Raw genomic sequence first — 23554 nt, forward strand, 5'->3', positions numbered from 1 at the left:
GGGCCAGACTGGCACATTCACTGATCGACACGCGGAGTGTCATTATTGGTCCCTTTCTTGTCACTAGATACGGAAAATGATACAAAATTTTACTTTCGTATCTGTGTTATTTTGAGTCTTTTTCTTATTTATATCGATTTTTGTAATAAAATTGATGCGATAATATTATTTTTTAAATAAAAAATATATTATAAATTAATTATTTTTTCAAAAAAAAAAAGTTGAGTGTAAACAACTATATAAATATATATTTTAAATTAATTAAATAATTAATAGTTAGAAAGGTCATGTTTCTTAATTACGGGGGTAAATTCTCTTGTGTAACCTAATTTTCGGTTGACCTAATAAACATACAATTTTATAAATACATGTATTTTTAAATTAATTAAATCATTAATACTCTTTTGTGACATGATAAACATACAATTATATAAATACATATATTTTTAGATTAATCTAATAATTAATATTGTCGTATTGATTTTACCAAGTCTTGATCAACTTAGTTCAACTAGTTCGATCCATTCATTGAATTAGTACCAAGGGGAAGGTGGAAGGCATAGCCCCATCTCTTAGATACTCAGATTCAAAACTAATAAGAGCAATAATATTGCACAAGAAGAAAAAACACACAAGATTTATACAGGTTCAAATCTATGTAAACTACGTCTTATCTTTCACCACTGCAGTGATTCACTATAAAGATGAAATAGCTTACAAGAGAATTCACACACACTCGCGTTTTTCTTTAACCTCTCTCAACCACAACTGATGATCCTTTTCCCGATAATTTGACCATAACAACGGTGCCCCCAAATATAAATAAAAAACTACGGTAACCGTAATACAAGTATGAAATCTCCAAATTACTCTTAATGAAATAACAGTCAATAACACAAACGATCCGCATAAAGCATAATGTGTTAATTAGGTCCCATAATTTAACAATTTCTTAATTACCTGCGAGAATTCTCTTATGTAACCTGATTTAGGCATAATAAAAAAAAATTGAATTTTTATTTTATTAAAATATTTAAGAACTAAAAAAATATAACTTCTTAAATTTACCTGAAATCACAATAAATAAAATAAAAATTCTAATTTATATAAAAATTTCAGGTAAATTTAGCATATATTGCATGAATTAAACAAAATTAGATGTAATTCCTCAGGTTGAGATATGATGATAATTGGGTCATCTTTCTGCTGGTGTCTTCCCTTTCCCACCCAACGAACTAGGCGATTCGACAGACTGGACAGAACTGAAATCGGACACTTAAAAGCTCTGGAATACCTAAATTCAGACTTTCTACTGGATGTTCGTCTTCTAATTTATATTTTCTGCTTCAGTCTATCAAATCACGGTTGCTTTTCGTCGTTCCGAATTGAATTCTGAAACTTAACCCTATTTTACTGAACTTGCAGAGCACGAAAACCAAAATATGAGGACTCCGTTGTCACTTTCGTTTGCGGGCGGAAAGTCTTATCTTGAACAGTTTGTATCACCTACATTTGATGATTTCTTTTTCGTGCGCTACAAATCTCTGACAAAAACTTGTAGGTCCATTTGATCTTCTTTCGTTTCAGGAGTATTAATTAGGTAAGAAACTTGGCAGACATGAGCGCCTGGTAAGAAATTATTTCCATGGGATAACATCGATACTGTTTCTTCTTCGATGCTTCCATGGGACAAAAGCTTTTCTTTCAAGAAAAAAGGCTTTTCTCAGAAAGGATGGAGTCGGGCAAAGCTACAATTACAACCCATCACTTCTAGCTGCTTCCGATGATGGACGAAGACCAACTGCAATTACCTTCTGCTACTAGATTCGGATATATCTGACTCTCTGTCGATCATCCATCTTTCTATCCATCTATTTATCAAATGATGATTGTTCCTGAAAACTGCACAAAAGGGTTTCTCCGCTTGGACGACGACCCTGCTTTGAGAAGAACCCACCATGCTGTTGCCTGGAGATCACACCAGCTCCAACTCTTTAATGGGGGACCATCTTGTCATCCCGTTTATACGACAAAATAGAACCAGTACTGAGAACCTACACACAGGCTGTTACCATTTTCGATTTGGATTCTGCACAGAAGAGAGCCATTGTCGGCGTTGCGAATAGGTATCAGAGACTTTTCATCGTTCCATTTACCTTTACCTTTAGATAGGAACAAGGAAGGAGAGTAGTCCAAAGGGTGGCACATTACCTCATTGGAATGAGAAGTATCAAGAACACAGAGAGTCATGGTAGAAGGCACAATATGCATTGAAGAAAAAAATTTATTTTTGACATATCCTGAATACCCCCATGAATTTTTTTAGAATTCCCTCACAAGCTCAGAACTTGCCAAGATTTTCCCTCAGCTTCATTAGATTTCTTTGATGCGATTAGGGTTTATTTAGAACTCCACGAAAAATAAAAGAAAATAAGAATTTGATCATTATTATTCTAAAAAATTGTAAATGAAAAAAAGAATTTGATCATTATTTTATTTTTATTAACTATTTTTTTGAATAATAAAGGTCAAAACTTATTTTTATTTTATTTTCTTCTCTAGGGGTTCCAAACAGACCTTAGATATAATGTAAGACTAAACTTTTCCCATTAGATGTTATGCAGTGACCGTGATCGATAGTAGGTCTAATCGGCTTGCCAAATACGAAAAAAAAAAAAAAAAAAAAACTTCTAAGGCACTTTGAAACGTAAAAAATAGTGCAAGACCAAAACTCCCTTATAAGATAAATAAGGAGATCAATTAAAACCATTGGTTAGACCATGTGATCATCAAAATTAATCATGGAGTTTGAACCGGATGATGAATCAGTGACATTTTTGGTATACCTAGTGGAACATCTCTACCTTACAAGCACACAATTCATTATAGAGTCATGAAAGCAAACGAAAATGGCTTTGGTAAATTGTGCATCCACAACCTATTGGAGGAAGTTGGTATCAAAATCTTTTTTTGGTCAATTTTTAAGATAAAAAAATATTTCAAACCCCATACTACACCTATTTGAATTGTAGGAGTATCTAAAGATTGGAAGAAAAAATAACCTGAAACAAGAATGAAGAGGATGACATTCTAATGTTGAAAGCTGACTACAGGAGGAAGAATATCATTCAGATGATATTTTTTATCATCCAACTGATATCTCAAGTAGGATGTAAATAGGAAGAAATTCATTTGAATGATATGAAATCATTCATCATTCAAATAAAAGTGCCTAGAAATGTGACACAAGAATATTTTGAGCCTCTATATGAACAAGATAGGTCTTTAAACTTTATGTGACATACCGTAGTGATTAACAGCTAAAACCGAAAATTTTAATTATTTATTTGTGGTTTTCATCAAGGATTTGATAGATTTTACAAACGGACAAAAATTCTCTTTCAAAACCTAATTGCTCTATTTTAGAAGGTTAAAACTTTGTTTTAGTTGTGACTTTTAGCTTCATTTATGTTGATTTTTTTGAGAATAAGTAAATTTATTTATTAATGTTATAAATCTATTTATAATAGAGAAAATACATAGAATCTAAATTAAATTAAATTTTTCCTATCTCAGTTACACCCAAAGTACAACTATTAAAAGATAAGTCTTGCTACAATTAAATAACTCTAACATAAATAGAAGTCTAGTAATACTAAAATTCTTCCTTGGTTGAACCATCTTTTTATAAGACCCATTTTCATGAGAGTCACGTAAGACTCTTCCATTGTTGTTCTTCAACATTCCCTGTCAAGTTGGAGTTTGTAATTTTAGTTTACAAACAAAAAAAATAAAAAAATTTGTCTCAAAACTTCTTTGGCTGAAAAAATCTTCATCTTGTTCTCCCCCTTTGCTATTTTGGTCACATAAAAATTTACCACAACATATAAAATAAAATATATTATTCTTCGTACTTCTTTCTCTACTTCTCTCCTTCAAACTAGGGGTAAAAAGGACCCAGTTTGGACAAAACAAATATGGAGGAAGAAAAATCACTCCTAGATATACAAAAAAACTCTATACAAGAATCAAAATAGTCTAAATCTAAAGAAAAAAAACTCCTTTCAATTTTAAAGGTGGAAAAATGACCCAGTTTTAGGGTGAATAAAAAGAATTGACTCATGCTAAATGTTGGATGCACTCCTATATTTTTCAAGTAATGGATGTATAGTCATTGCTCCGAAATAATAAAAAAAAAATTAAAGATGATAAAATTGAAGGAGGCAAAAAAAAAGAGGAACCAACTTAAAAAAAAAAAAAATCTAGGAGATAATATAACAATAGAGCCATAAAATTAACAAAAAATTAGGACCATGTATGACCTCAAAGAAATTTCTGGTGAGTGAGCTGAATTTAGTGGAGATGACAACACTGGAGATAAACAATCAATGCAAACACACAAGGCGATACCAAAGAGGACACCCCGGACCAAATCACCTCATGCAATGTCCCCTCAAAACCAAAAAATATTTTACTAGGAATGGCGATTGGAACTAAATCGGACCAGAGTGGATTGGACCAAATAAATGCGAGCCAGATCTGCACAGGATAAAATAGGAAGTTTTAAGCTAAGAAACCCAAAGTAGAAAGAATGACTCTTGCAGTGAGAATTAGATATTCTAGTCACACAAAAAATTTACCATAACATGTGAAATAAAATATTGATACGAACTTTTGCGTAATTGTAGTAATCAAATATAAAAGGGATGAATAGGGGGGAGAATTTGACGAAAGCAGGGGGATTTGGACGTAGAAAGGATTAGAGGAGAGGTACACTAAAATAAAAAGAGGATTGTAATTCTTCCCTCTTTTGGATTCTATTCCTTTTATTGAGTTCATAAAAAAGGTTATCATAGAAATTATATCAATTGCCACTAAAAAAATTATATTATCTCCATTAGTTAAACTGAAAACATATAGAGATAGTGAAAGAGGGAGAGAGTTTGAGATGGAAGAGAGAAAAGAAGAGCTTATTGGGAAGGAGAAGGGTAAAGCAAGAGAGTGGATGTGTCACAAGAGGAGGAGGGAGAGAGAGGCCAGGTTTGGGGAAATTGTTTGACACATTTCAAAAAAGTTGTGGAAAGAAGTTGAAGGTTTCGATTCCGCCTAGATAGGTCTCGAAAATCTACTAGTAACCTATCTATGTGATAAGAAGCTCAAAAATAAAAATTTAAGTGTTTTTTCACAAATTTTAGTAGATACTTCAGTGAGTTTTTATAAAAGGGCAAAATGTCCCTTTCCAAGTTCAAAGATTCAATTTCTAAATCTTCACAAAATGTCCCTTTCTCGTGCTCATGACTGCTAAGACTCCCATGACCACTTCTAAGAGCATTCATACTTCCAATAAATTTTAGAGTTTGAATATGAAGATTTGAGAAGCCATCTTCCAAGGACTTGAAATCTTTATTTGGTTAGCTTAATCCTTGCTAGAAACATTGCTCTTACTTTGAAATCATATTATTCCCTCTAGCAAACCAATTTGAATTGGATTTGGATTGTGTCAACAAATTGGGACTACAATTTAGAAAACGAAGTATCAAGATGCATATATTTAAAAATTAATCGATTATACTTGGGCAAGTATATATGAACTTGTTGATTTTCAGGACTCCATGAATTTGGCTCATGGAGAAGGGAGAGAGACCCATTAAGAGAAAACTAGAGGAAGAAGGGTTATGGACCTGATTTTCCTAACCCTCCCCCTCAAACTCTATTTATAAATTTATGAAGCTACTGTATTACAATAATATCCCTGAACTTAGGGTTTAGGGTTTTAACCCTGGAATTTTAACGTAATTACATCAATACCATCTTTATGAAATAACCCTTTATTTACCATTCTGCCATCTTGTATGTGGTCCTATGGGCCTTCTCTTTGATATGTGGGCCTTGAGCCCGTCTTCTATATCTCTTGGTTGCATGGGTCTTCCTTGGTTTTATGGGTTTGGGCTCATATTCTAATATACTTGGATATATGGGTATTCCTTGGTCGTGTGAGCTTGGACCCTGTCTACCAATAGAACCAGAGTTCTTTTGCTTTGAAATCAAAGTACCTTGTTCAGATCACTACTTATAAGGCTGAATCTTAAAAATCCACGTATCAACTTCTATTTAATTTAAAAATATTTATTGATCTTGGTAAAGTATAATTGAAGTAGCTCAACTTTATTCTAAGATTATCTATGAAGTTCATATTACCACTCATGGGTTTATATTTTAAATCAATTCATACTCATGCTGCTTTTTATTGTGTCCCCTTATTTCAAAAACCAACTCAAGAATTATTACAAGATTTAATTTTAAAATCAAGTGATTGAGGACTTATTGAGCTACAATTACATAGTATAAACACATAGGATTGGTTGTGCTTACCTTCTCATCGTTACATTGTAAAATTTGCCGAGTTGAAGAGGCTTTGATAAATGACTGAATTGTAAAGAAAGTAATTCTTGCTAGCATTGGTCAGCCTTGTGCAAACAAGACTAACCCTCATCTCATTTATAGAGAGAAGTTTTGTGGCTATGAATTAGCTATTGATAAGCCCATTGTGGTTCGAAGCTATACTGCTTAGTTGATTGCTGAATTCCTTGGGAGTAGAGGCTAGTAAGCCTTTTTTTGCTACCATGAGATCTGTAAGCCCTATGTGTATGCAAGTGGTGCTAAAAATCCATTTTATCAATCTAAGTAGGTGTGTTTGGTTTGATGTTGTAAAACCCTTTTCGGGTCTAGGTAAGTGTACCTAGTTACCTGCTAGAAAATGTCTTATGGGTTTAATGCATAACTTAAGCTTACTTGCATTCAATATTTTTAATTATTTAATATGCAAGTTTAAAATAATCAACCACTCAAAATAATTTTATTTTATTTTGTATAAAAAATATTAACAAAAAAATCTTTGTAAGGTGAGTAGATCACTATGAAATAATGTTGTCAAAATCGGATCGAACCAAGGAATCAGGCCCCTTTTCAGTTCTTATTTAGGTAAAAACAAGAATATGAATTGGACCGGTTTCATCAGTCTAGTTCTATAGTTAGTAAACGAAGAGAATTGAATTTTTTTTGTTGAAGGGAAGATTCGATACTTGTATGAAAAGCTATGAACTAGCTTACTATAAACTATTTGAATTTTGTTAAAATTTGATGAAATAAAAATATATCGTAAAATCTAATGATATTAGTCCAACCAGCGATTGAACCCAATTTCATCCCATTAGATCAAAATCAGCCAATCCTGCCAATTTGATTGACAAATTTATGTTTCAAAATGCGCTTGCAGTCCTGAGTCGACTGGTTTTTGAGTCATTTTCGGCTGACAAGAGTCTCCTGCTACTCTAAACAAGACGGTTTCCTGCTACTCTAAACAAGACGGTTGCATCGCGGTGCTTGTTTGGGTGGAGGTAGTGATCGAGGATGATGGGTTACGTTTTGAGGGTGCGGTTGTCTGCCTTCTTTGCAGGCGCTGCAGCGGCTGCTGCGGCGGGTCTTTACGTTCTCCACAACGATTACAAAGCTGCGCATCACCACGTCTCTGAACAGGTTAGCTCATTATCCCTCTTCGTTGGAATTTCTTGCGTCCCTCGAGTATTTAACAAGAATGCTGCTCGGATGGTCCTCATCTTCCCGTTCCTTTTAGGTCTGCATCTGGTTTGCCCTCATCTTCTCCTCAATTGTCGTAAAAAAGGCTTTGGCGTTAGCACTTTTGAAAGATGGATATTGGATGTTTTTTCTTTGTTGTGTCTGACAGTTATTGACCCGATTGGAGAGGCTAGTTTGGCTTCTCTGGAAAGTGAAACTGCCGTTTTCTTTTTCCTTTTAATCTGAAAGGCCAGGCCATTTTGCTTGTTTCGAAATTACTTTTCTTCGGAAAACTCTCTTCGGGTTGGAGACTTGTTATACTCAGAAATATAATTAGAAATTAGTAATTTATCTAGGAACCTTGGGTTCTCAGCTTTTGCATTTCATTGAAGTTGTTTCCTTTGTGCACAAACAATTATTGCATCCTACCCTGCTCGGTATAACAAGAAACAACCGTATATTTTACAGCAAATTTCATTTTTCTTCTGCCACCTTTTCCTTTATCAATTGGTAAAATTCCTCGTCATTATACTTAAATGGGTTGTTTAACTTTTGACACTGCATAAATTTATCTTCTAAAGCAATTACATTTCATCACTGCTAGCTGAATATGTATGAAACTATTATTAGCGGGTACTTGTGAATGTTGCACAAAAAGAGGATAGTGGTGGAAAGGAAGAAAAGGGAGGAAAAAGATAAGAGAAAAGTGAGAGGAGAGAAATTACATCCAATCACATATAGCAATGCCGCTAGTAACTGCAACTACATCTCAACAAATTCCAGGGTGTATATTTTTCTAATAGTGAATGCGATTTTCCTTGTAATTTTGTGAATTGGGAATTTGGCTCTATTGCCACATCGGAGACTACTTGATGTGTGGTGTTGGGATGAAGTTTCTCTACGATTTGCTGTGTTGTGTGTCACTAATCAACATCCAGAAAAAATCTTCATCTAAATGTTACATTCCTGCATCCTTGCTAGAGCTTTAGAGGCTAGAGCCAATAGGTATAGGATCTTTAACTTTGGATTTTAGTGGGAAAATAAGGCATCTTGGGCAACTCTAGCTGTCTGGATAGGATTAGGCTCAAGTGGGGGAACAAGAAGGGAACTCAAGTGATTAGGGAATGGCTCAGCTAGGGATGTGAGGCTTGTGGGAACTCTTTAGGGACTTGGGCTATATAGTATTGGGGAAAAACGATTCGACTAATAATGTGGCTAAGGTTTCTCTAGGGTGAGGTGGCTGAGATGGTCTTAGATATGAAAGAGTATCTAGAGAGATGTTGTCAATCTCTTCTACTAGAATAGTCTTCCTAATATAAGTTGGATGTGGGTGGATATATGGGTGATGGAGGTTGCCGAGGGCAATAGATACGTACTATACTTCAAGCTATAGTGATGGGAAGGGCGGCTAGGCTACTAAGATGTAATGGCTAATGATAATAATGGAATGGATGGAAAGTAGTACCAAGGATTCTTACCTTTGGCCCCTCGACAATCGGTAAAGGTATCTTAGCTTTCCAACTCCTCTCTACTCTCCAGTGCATTAATATTCAACCTGCCACCCTGGATAAGATCCTTTGGACGCTTGATCCCAGTGGAACATTCTTGGTCTCCTCTGCCTACTCGCTCGCTCATCATCGGCAAGCTTGGCTCTTACCTTCCTCATATCAGCTCTGATGCTTGGAAGATCTTTGCACCACCACCACCCCCGAAGATTCAATTCTTCCTTTGATGTGCTCTTCATGACCGGATTCTGACGGTTGATAACCTTAGGAGACGAGGAACTGCCACCTGCTGCCGCTGTCCCCTTTGCTCCCAGACTGATGAGACTATGCAACGTCTCCTCTTACACTGTCATTCCTCTTGGAGTGTTTGGACTCATATTTTGCAGTGCATTGGCCTTACCTTCTGTATGCCCGAGCGCTTATCCAGCGCCTGCCAGTTTCTCCTGCATATTCCTCTGCTCAAGTTGGGCCGTTTGCTGGCCTTGGCCACATCCCTTGGATGCTTGGTAGGAGAGAAACAACAGGCGATGAAGTTGTTGAGCTGACTGTCAAACACATATCCTCACAGCTTCATTCAAGGAAAAATTTCAGCACCCTCAGTGGTATCTCTTTAAGGTCTAATTGGCGTTGTATTGCCCAAATGGTGGGTAGCCCTCGACCTCCTGCCTGTGTCCCCTCCTCCCCTTAGGGTTACTAAGCTAAATTTTGATGGGAGTGCTCAGGGAAACCCAGGTCCAACTGGGTTTGGTGGCGTTTTTTGGGATGCCTGTGGTTCCATTTTGCTCTCCTATGCGTGTCAAAAAGGGGATTCAGAATCCATTGCCGCTGAACTCCTCGATTTATACCATGGGCTGGCTATATTCCGTGAAAATTTTGTAGGCCCTCTCATTGTCGAAGGCGACTCCAACGTTGTCATCTATTGGTGCTCCTCAACTACTACTCCCCCTTATCGGCATTGGCATGTTTACCATTGTATTTCTGATCTCATTTCCAACATCACTTGTACATGGTCCCATGTTCCCCACTCAGCCAACTCTTTGGCTGACGATCTGGCCAACTGGAGGACCTCCCTCCCTTCTTTAGTTGTGTCAGGAGGCCTCATTTTATTGTAATCTGTTCTCTTGTTTAATATACTATCACTTTAATAAAAAATAAAGGACTCTTACCTTTGCCAAGGGTCGTCCTCCTCAGTAGATAGTTGGAGGTGGTGAAGCTCCTTACATCAATAGACACCCTTATATTGTTGGTCAAGATACCTTGAGTTGACCAAAGCCGATAAGTTGGCTGCAGCTTCAAAAGAGTTTGTATTGATTGAAGGATGATTACAAGGCTTATGGAGCTTCCTATTTATAGATGGGAGACTAGAGCTACTTCTAAATTTTCCTATGGGGGACTAAGAGCTGGACGTCCCTGTTCTTGGCAGGCAAGCAAGCAAGCTTTGGATGCTTTTAGGTCATTTGCTGAAGCCCCTTTAGGAGAGTACTCCAGGACAATTGTACCTCTAGGCAGTGTTGGCGGCACCTTTTAAGCCTTTCCTAGACAGTTTTGGACTTGTTTGGTTGGCGTCACCTTCTAGAGACTTCTCTTGGATTGTTTTGCCACTGGACAAGTTGGTTCCTTCTCTTCCAAAGTCTTCCCTGACTCTTTTGCCCCTTCATAGCTGGCACCACTTTTCTAGGCCATTTCATATAGGTTTGCCTTTCCTTATTGGCCTCATTTGTCTCCTCCTTGTTGACTTTCGGCTCCTCCAGACTCTTTTATTTGACACAACTATCCTAAAGACTTCTAAATTGTGACTCCATCCTACTAGACTCATACAGGAGCATACATTTATTATTCTCTCATACATCTCAAGTTGCCAACATGGCCTCTCTTTTACATACACTAACTAGGGGGTCGTGACACTTGATTTTCTGAAATGAACGAGATGGTGGGGAGGAAGACATAATCCAATACAACAAAAAATTAAGAAGGGTAGATAGAAGGAAGTAAGTTGCTACAATGAGACCTTCATGGTAGACTCCTTTTCAAGCAAGTCAACCATTGAGTTGGATGTTCTCAGTGGACTAATTTGAGAACTGGTTACCTCGCCAAACTCTTGGATTTCATCAATGTCATGCACCTGTTGCAATGTGGATAGAAGAGGTGTTCATCCAACAGTTGATTATGGTATTATGGCTTTCAGCAATGAGTGATTGTGACAAAAAGGATTTATAAAGCTTCAAATCTTTGAGAACAACCTTAGGTCCATTTCTACACTAAGTGAACCAGGTTACAGTGTTTCAAGCCCTATCTACTCTGGCTGGATGAACCAGTTTGTCCAGAACTCAGAACCCTGACCAGGTCTTTTTAATACTTGAAAATCTGCTTTTCTATTTTCTGTCCTAACTGGACCAGGCAGTTTGGTCCAACTGGGACATGGCTGTCCTGACCTAGTCAGGAAGTGGGATGATGCATGGGCTTGTTTGATCTTCTTCATTTTTCACCATTTCTTCACTTAAATTTTTTCAAACTTAATGACCTGATGTTACCCATCATGATTGTAATTCTAAAGCCTAAGTAGTCAGTTCCTGTCTTTCATCTATCTTAGCTTTATTTACAAGTGAAGAAATAAAGAGGACAGAGATTCAACCATATTCGTTGGGATTGTAACACTAAATAGTATCAAGTAACACATGTAAGATCCCAAATAAATACTGGCAAGCTACTTTGATGATTTGGAATCTAATAGTATGTACTAGCTCACTTTATTATGTTCTCATATATATGTATAAAAATATATGAATATAAATTATAAATTACTAATTGATGTGCTTAGTTTTTGTTGAATTTCTCGAAAAGAGAAATACTTCACTGATTTGTTATAATTTGAGTATAATGAGCCTCTATTTATAATAGAGGAAACAAGTAGAATCCAATTACAATTAAACTACCCTTGTTCTAGTTACACCCAAAGTTAAACACTAAAAGATAAGTAGAAGACTAATATAATTGAAACACCTTTAACTGAGACTCTTCTATTTGACCTCCTCCTGTGATACTCCTATAAGACTCCTGTAACTCTGTGAGACTTTTTGCTGTGAGATTCATGTAAGATTCTTCAATACCTGCTCTTCAACATTCCCCTTCAAGCTGGAGTTTATAACTTTAGCTTGCAATGAAAATGATTCTTAGTCTTTAATCTTGGTCTTCAATCTTTGTTGGCAAATTTTTTTTTCATAGATGTAAAATCTTCATCTTTTGTTCTCCCCCTTTCTTGAATATTTTGCTCACATAAAAGTTACTACAACATGTGGAACAAAATATCTTTTTCTTGTACCTCTTCTTCTACTTCCTCCTTCCCCTCCTTAAGCTGGGAATAAAAAGGACAGAGATTCAACTTGGACAAAACACAATATGGGAGAAGAAAAATCACTCTTAGCCGTATGACAAAGCTCTATACACCTATCAAAATGGTCGTAGTCTAAAACATACTTCACTCAATTTTAAAGGTGGAAAAATGGTCAAACTTTAGGGCACAGCAAAGAGACTACTCACTTTTTAAGGATTGCTCAAACACAAAACACCTCTTGGGTGAAGAATAAAAAGATAACTCAAGTTGGATGTTGGGCACACTCTTATGCTTTTTAGGTAGTGGGTCTAGGCATTGCTCTGAAGTGATGAGAACACAAAATGAAAAACTAAAGAAATACTCGAGGAAAACAAATTTAATTGGAAAGAGGCGACTATGCAACACTCATACTTCCAAATGAATCTAGAATGTGACATTTTTTAAAAAAATTAGGGGAAACAATAATAGTAGGGCTGAAATACCTTAAAAAAATCTGACCAAGTATGACTTTTGGAGAGTGACCACAATTTTTCGGAGGACGATGCAGAAGATACAACCAAGTAACAAAAATGTAAAACTTGAAAACAACATCAAAGTAAGATATTGATACTTTGAACAAGCACATCATAGAGTGATTAAATCTGACCAAAAACCTCTGATTAAAAGAAATTTTTGGCTAAAAAACTAGGATTTGAGGAGAAAGGAAACTCAATTTACGTTAATGGGAAAGATAATAGGAGAGAAAAAAGGAAAGGAGAGATTTTTGGTAGAACTGATCTTTTATATTTCTAATATCCATATTTCTCAAAATATACCTCAAAATCACAAATAGTTTGTTGCTCAAGAAACTAGATTCAAATAGCTTTCATTTGATACCTAATTTGACATGAAAAACTTTGTTCTTGAATTTGTTATGAAAAATTGATTTACTTCGTTCTATAGTATGCCCTTACTGACTTCAATGAGAATATCTTCTTCCATATAAATCAGATTGACATGAAAGTTGATCTTTCTGAAATTAGACTTTGATATCTTTCATCCAAGTATGATATTGCTTCATGAAATATACTTCGTTTGAGAGAAAGAATCTGATAGATTTTGGATTTCGTGATCTGGCCGAACTAAGTAATCTTTCTTCTTTGGCCAATATAGTTATCGACTCTTCTGATATTGATATCTCCCTCTAGAAAATTTAGATTGAGAATTAGTTTGATAGTTTAAAATATAGACTTAGATATCTTTCTTTTGACATATAATTCTCTATATTAAGTCTCGTTCTTGATGACATAAGAAGCCTTGAAAGTTGAAGCTTTTGTTGTTGCTCGAACCTCCCTTGCTTACAAATTCTTTTTACGTTAGAAATTAGACTCAAAGATCTTTCCCCCAGTATATAATATGCGATATGAAAACTTCAGTATGGAGGTTCAAATGCCAAGGAAACCCCGGGTACTAGGACAGGAATGGAAGAATAAAGGTAGAATACGAACCTAAACTACAAAGAGATGATAAATCATAGAAGGATCACATTATCTCTGTGCATTGACTGAGTCAATTCACAGTACCCGCTCTGATACCATGTTGAATTTTTGGAAAAGAGAAATACTTCACTAACTTGTAATTTGAGTACAATGAGCCTCTATTTATAACAAAAGTAACAAGTAGAATCCAATTAACAATTAAACTACCCTTGTCCCAGTTAAACCCAAAGTTAAACACTAAAATATGAGTCTTAGAACAATTGAACAACTGAACATTAATAGAAGATTAATATAACTTAAACATTTTTAACTAATACTCTTCTACCAGACCTCTTCTTGTGAGATTCCTATAAGCCTCCACAATATTAATTCAGGCTTTGTGAGACCTCTTGCTATGAGAATCATATAAGATTCTTCCATACCTGCTCTTCAACAATTTTCTAACAGTATATACATATATATGATTCTTTGGTTAAATTTTTTTTATAATTAGTCATGAGATTGTTTTTTGTATGAATGGCGATTTTATTAGGAGAGAAAACAAAGAGAAACAAAGACAAGGGAGCTAACCCTTAACAACAAGGGATTGCAAGGAGGCTCCTTGCTTGGCCAAAACATAGGCCATGGAATTAGTTGATCTTGGGATGTGAGACCAAAAACAATAAAAAAAGCTGACAATTTTCATAATTTCAAAAAAAAATGTCCCAATGACGTCATGGAGATGCTCAAGATCACTCACACCAACTAATCACCACCTTAGAATCTCCCTCAATGTGAATGGGGCCAACGCAGTGATCATGAAAGACTCGAAGCCCATCAAGGGGGTGTGGAGCTCAGCCATCATGGAGTCCGCAATACTGAGAGGGCCAACAAAGGAGACGATCTGATTGCTCAGAGACTCACAAGCAACTCCGCTGAAACCAGCCTTCCTGGGTTGCTAAGAGAGGAGCCATCAAAGTTTAACATAAGGACACCGGCCATCGGCGGGGTCCACTTAGTTACAATTGGGGGCTTTGAAGACGTATGGAGCTAGGCAAGGCAATGGTAATTCTCTAATGGAGGATCCAAAGAAAGGGGAGAAGGCTTGTGAAGCCAAGTAGAAATATTCCTCGAAATAATTTCAACGACTCTCTCCAGGGATTCTAACTTGGCACTGAACCGCCTTTGGTTGCGCTCTATCTAGAGACCCCTAGGAATGAAAGTTGAGCAAACAGAGATCATCATTCTTCCAAGACTAGGGACGGTAGACCTAATAAGCATCCGACAGGAGGTGGGGAGATCCGCAGGAAAGCAGAACTGGATACCAATACGACTGAGAATCGACATCCAAATCCCTCAAGAGAAAGAGCATAAGAGGAGCAGGTGGCTGACGGTTTCCTTTGCAAAACGGCAAAATGGAAGATAGGCTCAAACCCGCATACCAAGGAGAAGGTCTACAAGCCCACACAGTAGTGGCATGATGGTAAATAAAGAGTCATCTCATAAAGATGACACTGATATAATTAGTTTATGATTTATGTCTTTTATTCACTCTTACTAGGGTGAAGGGTATTCTTGTAATATTAGTACTTTTGATATCTATAAATACAACTTAAGGGGGAAGGTTTGGACAAGCCCATAACCCTAATTTTCCAGCCTCTTTCTTCTTCTCCTCCTAAAACCTTCTCTCCACAACTCTTCTTCTTCTTCTCACCCATTAATCTTCTTCTACTTTGATTATACATTATGGAATCCTAAGTTTCAACAAGATGCATATGAAATAACATAGTGCGTGCAAATTCAAGCAAATGATATTCTCTCTCTGCAACTCCTTTTTGCTGTGGAGTATACACATAGGAAGACTGATGGAAAATACTAATGGTATGACAAAACAAATCAAATTAATGGTTTATGAACTCAAGTCTATTATCTGTATGCAAGATATGAAGTAAAGCACTGTATTTTGTTTGATTTTAGTGTAAAAATTCAAGAATATATTGAAAACTTTAGATTTCTCCCATAGGAGATACACTCAACTAGACTTACTAAATCATCAATAAATGAAACAATATACTTGTAATGAAAGATACTAGCAATAGGACAACGGTCCCTATACATTGGTTTGAGTGGATGAAAGTGATGTTTGTTGGTGCTTCCCTAATTGACAAGCCTCATACTGAAACATAGACATAGACGACTAGGGGGAAATAATTGAGACAACTTTGTTAGAGAAGGATGATCTAGCTGAAGATGTCACTGGAAGGGTGTACCTTCTAGATGAAGTGTTGACGAAGTTTGTTGTGATGAATCTTCCAAGAGATACAACCCATCTCTCTCACACCTGGATCAATCATCCTCCTAAGTTTGGAGGTCCTGAAAAACATAGTGAGTGGGATGGAAGGTTACTGAATAATTTAAGGATTTAGTAATATGACTAACAGAAAGAAGATTAATGGAGCCAACTCCACTAACTAGAGTGGATGAACCATCGGCTAGAGTGGCTTTTTTAATTGGTGAGGGTTGATTAAGGAAAAAATAATAATGAGGTACCTAACATATGTGAGGATGTACTAGAATCAATAACCTATGTAGAAACTGGACTCACATGCAAAGCAAACTTACTTGAACTGGCTAGAGTAGCTTTAGCTAAAGAAGTGGGCTGAACTACAGATGGAGAGGAAAAAGTTAACTATGACATCCTCTCAACTAACTACTGAAGTTCATTTGGGGCACCATGCACAATGTCAATTACATGAGCTGTAGAAGTCCCACTGCTGTCAAGTACGCTAGAATTTGCTCATGCTGGTTTACCAAACTTGTTCCAATAATTATTTAAAAAGTAGTTGGTATGTCTAGTATGTACACTGCGTCTATCATCTCCGCCCTTACCTCGACCTCTACCATGGCTTGAACTATTTTCTCCTCATCCTCTGCTACCCCCTCCATGTCCACATGTGACCTCTAATCGACTTGGTGCATGCTGAATATTGAGGGCCGCAGTCTCAACTCTTTTTTTTGTTTGCAACCTTGTGGTGCCACAACAGATTCTACATGCATTACCCTGTTGAAAGCATCAGGAAGTGAAGGCACATTATCTAAGACCAGCAATTGTGCTCAGATTGCCTCTTATCCTGACCCTAGATCTTCCAGAAACTTTGCTACATATATATGTTCCTGTGCTAATCTTTTGTAGCATACGTTGCAACTTACTGTAATAATCCATGATTCTGTCACCTCTTTTCAGAGTAAACAACTTGGCATACAAGTCATAAATTCTTGACAAATTACTTTCCTAGGCATACAGTGATTCAAGTGAAATCCAAATTTCCTTAGTCGTTTAACAATTCATAATCTGACTTCTAAGATTGCATTCCAAGCTATTGAGTAGCCAAGTCATTACCTAGTAGTCTTTTGCTTCCCAATCATCAATTAGGATTATCTCTAAGATATTTAGTCATTGGGTTGACCTTAGGATAGATCCGAACTGATTTGGACCAGTTAAAGTGATTCTAGCCATTCAACTTTTTAGTGGTGATGACAATTGTATCATTTCCATCCGAATTTCCTATTTGTCTAGTTGGGGTAAACACTTCACCAGATTTAGCCATATTACACTAGAATAGTCAGATCCAAAAATTTCCAAAAGCCTCAATAAAATGCATATGCAGGTAATGTGGGCCCAACACCAGAACAATGAGGGCAACAAACAACTCCAATTCAATGAGTAGCGGAGACAATTGAAATCAATATACCAGAAATTGTGAAAAATAATGACGATGTCAGCATCCAGTGAGGTGACACAAGCTACAGCCGCAGGTTTGGTGGTCTATGCAGACAACAATTGGAAAATACCAAAAATACAATCCTCTAGGAGAACAAACTTCACCTAGGACTGCTCAATTGGTAATACAAGCCATCAATCCTAAAGTTATTACACAAAAGAAAAAGAAAAGCCTGTTCTTTAGCTTCAATCACCAGAGTTAGCCATATTACACTAGAATAGTCAGATCCAAAAATCACCAAAAGCCTCAATAAAATGCCTATGCAGGTAATGTGGGTCCAACACCAGAACAATGAGGGCAAAAAACAACTCCAATTCAATGAGTAGCAGAGACAATTGAAATCAATATACCAGAAATTGTGAAAAATTATGATGATGTCAGCATCCAGTGAGGTGACACAAGCTACAGCCGCAGATTTGGTGGTCTATGCAGACAACAATTGAAAAATCTAAAAAATACAATCCTCTGGGAGAACAAACTTCACCTAGGACTGCTCAATTAGTAATACAAGTCACTAAAGTTATTACACAAAAGAAAAAGAAAAGCCTGTTCTTTAGCTTCAATCACTAGAGTTAGCCATATTACACTAGAATAGTCAGATCCAAAAATCACCAAAAGCCTCAATAGAATGCCTATGCAGGTAATGTAGGTCCAACACCAGAACAATGAGGGCAACAAACAACTCTAATTCAATTAGCAGAGACAATTTAAATCAATATACCAGAAATTGTGAAAAATAATGACGATGTCAGCATCCAGTGAGGTGACACAAGCTACAGCGGCAGGTTCGGTGGTCTATGCAGACAACAATTGGAAAATCCCAAAAATACAATCCTCTGGGAGAACAAACTTCACCTAGGACTGTTCAATTGCTAATACAAGCCATCAATCCTAAAGTGATTACACAAAAGAAAAAGAAAAGCCTGTTCTTTAACTTCAATCAGAAAGGAATCTTGGAATTCTCCTTTTCCATATTATGTGTAACTTAGAAAGGAGGAGAAAGAACGCTTGAGAAGCTCTTCAATAGGATCTTACTGCTTTGATGCAATGTAAAATATAAACTTGTAAGAGAGAAAGGAAGGAAGAAGAATAGAGAGAAGAAAGAGGTGAGAGGGCATCCATCCAACACTTGATCGGAGAGAAAAATGACCTCTCTTCTATTTAATTACAACTTAAGTGCAAATTTGACAAAACAAAAATACACCTCATCACTTAAATTCTCATGGAAGTTTAACAAAGTTACAAAAATACCCTTCATCACTTAAAACTCTTGTAAAAGTTTGAAAATGTTACAAATGTGAAACAGAAAAGTAAGAGAGAATAAAGAGAGAAATTGAGGAAGAGAAGAGAGGAGAAGCCTTTAAGAGAAAAGACCTCTTGAGAGGAGTCACGCACGACCCCCTCATCTCTTTATTAAGTGAAATAGGTCAAAAGTTACAAAGATGCCCCTATACACTTAAAATCAATTAAACCCTTATATCTCTCAATATACATAACTAAAACATAGGAAACTAAGTCTAGTGACATAATCAAACATGTAGAACAAGATAATATTGATTTGAAATTATTTGGGGAAATGGGGACTGAATTTTCAATAAACCCTAGCATGTACTTTGGAATCTTTTGATTGATCTTGATCAAGTGTGTTTGAACTTGAGACTTCATACTTTAAAAATCATCAAAGTTGTTCCAAACATTACTTGTGGGCTTAGATTGAAATCTATTATTTGTTTGAGCTGCTTTTAAGTGTCCCCCATATTTCAAAACCCATTTGATCTTTCCTTAAGCTATAACTTTGAAGTTTCGTCATTTAAGGACCCAGTTGAGCTACTATTGCATAAAATAAGTATTTAGAATTGATGTACCTCTACATATTGTACTTGTATTGTTATTGTTAAGTTGGGTCCAAGGCCCATCCCAAAATGACTAGCCAACTTAGGAAACCTCTTTCCCAACTAATAAACTCAAGATCCTTGTACTCACTAATCCATGTGGGACTATTCCTTAACACTCCCCCTCACGTGTAGACCCTCTTCCCAAAATAACTAGCCAACTTAGGAAACCTCTTTCCCAACTAATAAATTCAAGATCCTTGTACTCACTAATCCATGTGGGACTATTCCTTAACAGTAATACCCGCCCTATTTTTGTATTTGGTATAAATTATAAACATGTAACCCGGGTTAAGCCTTGGCAAGACAAGAATGTCCACACCTCAATTTTTTTTAGAGAGGTCTGTCTGGCTCAATAGGAAAAGTTTGTTAAGCCTTAGCTGTTGTCGATGGGAGCCATCAGAGCTTGTGTAGGCAAGTGGTGCTGAAAATCCCTCAGGAGGGGGTGGGGGTGTTTAGGTTAGATTACCTAGTCAGTTTTTGTTCTATGTGAGGGTGAGTTTTTCTAAGTTGGCTACTATGGTTAATTGAGTAGCATAAGTCCGTAATTGGCCTCAGAGGCAATTTGCTCTAAATGCTCTTTGGCAACCCAATAACATAGTGAATTAATTATGAAGTCTAAACGTCGTGGGAGTGGATTTGCTATCCGTGACAGTTGTGGGGTTGTGAACCAATGTGTCATTGTATGAATTATTGTGTTAGAACTCTGATTTTAGTATTTATATCACATAATTAAATAGAATGTGAGGGGGGGGGGGGGGGGGGGGGGGAGGTGTTTAGGTTAGATAACCTAGTCAGTTTTTGTTCTATGTGAGGGTGAATTTTTCTAAGTTGGCTACTATGGTTAATTGAGTAGCATAAGTCCGTAATTGGCCTTAGAGGCAATTTGCTCTAAATGCTCTTTGGCAACCCAATAACATAGTGAATTAATTATGAAGTCTAAACGTCGTGGGAGTGGATTTGCTATCCGTGACAGTTGTGGGGTTGTGAACCAATGTGTCATTGTATGAATGATTGTGTTTGAACTCTGATTTTAGTATTTATATCACATAATTAAATAAAATGTGAAAACACTTAAGGGTTAGACAAAAGATATTAAAAAATAGTCAAATTGTGCAAAATTAAACAAACCTTTTGTTAGGAATTAGACGCCTTAATTACAAACTAACAAGAGTAATAATAATAATCACGGGAGAAGAAAAAGAGCAAGCACGAAGAACAAAACAAGAATTATACAGGTTCGCCTCAAGGTGAGACTACGTCATGTCTTTCACCGCTGCAATAATCCATTATGAAGATGAAATAGTTTACAAAAGAAATTGCACACACTTACAAGTGTTTTTCTCTAACCTGTCGCAGCCGCAACTAATGATCTTTCTCCGGGTGATAAAACCCTAATAGCGGCACCCCAAATATAAAGAGGAAACTAGGGCAACTACAATACCAAAGTAAAATTCACAAACAGCCCTTAATGAAACAATAGTTAATATATCGTGGACCTGGCGGGGGCTCCCTGCCCCCCCTTCCAACCCCATGGCGACCTTACTGCGAAGGTCAATCCGTGTACCGACTCAGAGTAGGGTGTTGATTAGGCTCCACAACTTAACACCTTTTCACCCCCACACCCCTCTACGTTTGTTCTTCACTGGACTTAATACTCTCAAAGTCGTACCTCCTCTTTGTAGCAATTACTAAAATTACTCACATGCCCTACATCTTGCCTATTACTGTAAAAAATGAGCAAAACTTAGGCTTGAGACCACCTGACATCAGTAATAAACATCACAAGTGGCACATGTCAAACTTTGCCACATGTATCATATCACTGACAAAATCATCTTTCATATGATTCATAATATTTTTCATTCTTTTATTAAGGGCAGCAAATCCTGCTAGTTACAACTTCTTGAATTTTTGTGTGGCATAGTCAACTAAACCAAGAAATTCTGGTGGTCATCACCAAAGACTGCATAAGGACCAAACTGCTTTTTATGATGTTACATTTTCGTTTAGTTTAAAGTTTTGATGAATATCGCACTCAGGGCTAGTTAGTAGTGTGATCAACCAATATGGAAATTTCTTTTTGGCTAATAAATTGGAATAATGACAGCATAAAATGATGGGGATTGTGTGGGTGCCTTGTCCCTTTGATTGGTTTTGCCTGAGGGTAGCTTTTAATTTACAACCTTTGCTCTATTAAATTTTGGCGAATTGAACTGGTACACAATATCTTCATTTTTTTTTCTGAGTGAGCCGCTCCTAAAACTTCTATTCATTTCTTTTCTATTCTCATAAAGACTATGTTGCATACATTCATTCTAATTTGAATGTTATATTGTCTACCTCCTGAAAGTTGTTTTGTTGATAACTGATCCAGGTGAAAGGCCTTTATGAATCTCTTGATGGGCGTATCTCGACTTTGGAAAAATTAAAAGAAGTCAAGTCATCCAACCAAGTTGAAGTGGCAGAGTAGATTTGTCTTACAAGTTACCGAGCTCTGTAATCTATTTTGTGTAGGTGCATTTTCTGTGCAAAATAATTGCAACTCAAGTTCTTCAGCCTTTTGGCTATAATGACTGGAGATATATTTTGTCACCAGTTTTAAATTGTAATCTCAGTTTGCTAGAAATACTATGACACAGTAAAAATTGCAAGAAGAATGCCGTATACCTCAAGTGATGGGGTATTTCCATCTCTCAGATCAAATTAACTTTGCCTGAACTATGCAAATGAAAGTTTCTGATATGTTTTAAGGAGGTTTGGAGATCATAAATATGGGCATGCAGGGCCTATTTAAACTTTTGTATTATATGCAGAATTTCTGTTTTCTCTCAAGCAATGCAGCTGTTGTCTAAGCATCCTACCACAGTAGTTTTGAGCAGATCGAACTCGAAAAGCAGGAAAGATAAGTAAAACCTGGAAGTAGATATTCCACCCTTTTGGTTATCAACTTTGTTTCTTGCTCGATTAATTGGTTTAGATTTCGCTAAATATCGATAAGTTTGAAGGATTATTTGTTTGGAACTATCTTGATTAAATTGTTCTGCAGGTTCAAGAAGAAGTGCAAATTTATCCAACTTAAAAATTATTGAAAAAATTTATGAGAAGATTGAAAATGAAAACTTTAATTATAAAGATAGAATCAAATTTTCCGTTGTAGTTTCAGTTTTTTTTTTCATTTAAGGACTTGAAAACAATATAGTAATAGCCGAAATGTTCTATATCTTTGCTTCAATGTCTAAAAAACAAAAGCAATAATGGAGAAAGAATAAGAAAAATGACAAAGAAGAAGATTGATAGATCGAGTCGAGAAGAAGAGAGGCAAGGGTTGTACATCCAATGGTTGCTTGCCGAACAATATTCTACTAGACGTTGGTTTTTTTATTTTATACGCTTTGAGGAGTTCTTTTTTTATTATTATCAAAACAAAAACAAGTGAAGTTTGGTGTCCTACAAAATAGGGTTTCGTGCCAAGTTTGGGAGTAGAAGAATCCACTTTTCCCTCTCCCAATAGCTAGATTTCATCTATTCTCTGTTTTCATTGAAATCTCTTAGGTTTATGTGTTGGCCATAGAAATTAACACTCAGTTCCCATTAAATTTGTTGTTTGTCAGTTAGTTAACAAAGAAGTCTATGTTCAATCGCATTCTCACATTCTTCATGTGTTTTCCAGGAATTAGCAACGAAGTAAGTGATTAGTGGAGGCCATGAACAGGGGGGCCTTTATTACTTGGACTTGCCTCGAGTGACTGTAGTTTCTACATCTTACAAAGACAGTTATGGCACAACAGATTCGGGCATCCATCAGCATCATCACTTCAACACTTGTTCCCTACATTGAAAACTCTATTTGGTCTGAATTGTAAAGTGTTTCAGTTAAGAAAACACTAGGGGACTACATACTCTCCTTTAGCTGAACTTAAAGGTATTGTTCCTTTTTTCTTGATTCATTCAGAAGTATGGAGCTCATTGAGTGTCTCAGATATCTCTCAAGTTAAGTATTTCATTACAT

The 23554-nt window shown here is 36.4% G+C and overlaps 1 protein-coding gene across 1 annotated transcript; it reads left to right on the forward strand.

Annotated features, from left to right (window-relative positions):
• The first annotated feature begins 7233 nt into the window (after nucleotides 1-7233).
• Nucleotides 7234-22234, forward strand: LOC137950834 (uncharacterized). Its single transcript, XM_068797464.1, has 2 exons — nucleotides 7234-7536; nucleotides 21920-22234. The coding sequence occupies exons 1-2, from the start codon at nucleotides 7411-7413 to the stop codon at nucleotides 22013-22015; spliced, it is 222 nt and encodes a 73-aa protein (XP_068653565.1). The 5' UTR covers nucleotides 7234-7410; the 3' UTR covers nucleotides 22016-22234.
• Nucleotides 22235-23554: the final 1320 nt, after the last annotated feature.

Source organism: Aristolochia californica, unplaced genomic scaffold (genome assembly GCF_029961685.1).
Source record: "Aristolochia californica isolate CCGP_79_NKW_82.1479 unplaced genomic scaffold, dmAriCali1.0.hap1 SCAF_14, whole genome shotgun sequence".
Taxonomy (NCBI): domain Eukaryota; kingdom Viridiplantae; phylum Streptophyta; class Magnoliopsida; order Piperales; family Aristolochiaceae; genus Aristolochia; species Aristolochia californica.

What these genes read in the sequence shown, in the direction of transcription:
- LOC137950834 (XM_068797464.1), top strand. Translation starts at nt 7,411, where the DNA reads ATGATGGGTTACGTTTTGAGGGTGCGGTTGTCTGCCTTCTTTGCAGGC. An exon ending in ATCACCACGTCTCTGAACAG is followed by an intron (nt 7,537 to 21,919) that starts GTTAGCTCATTA and finishes TAACTGATCCAG; the next exon opens with GTGAAAGGCCTTTATGAATC.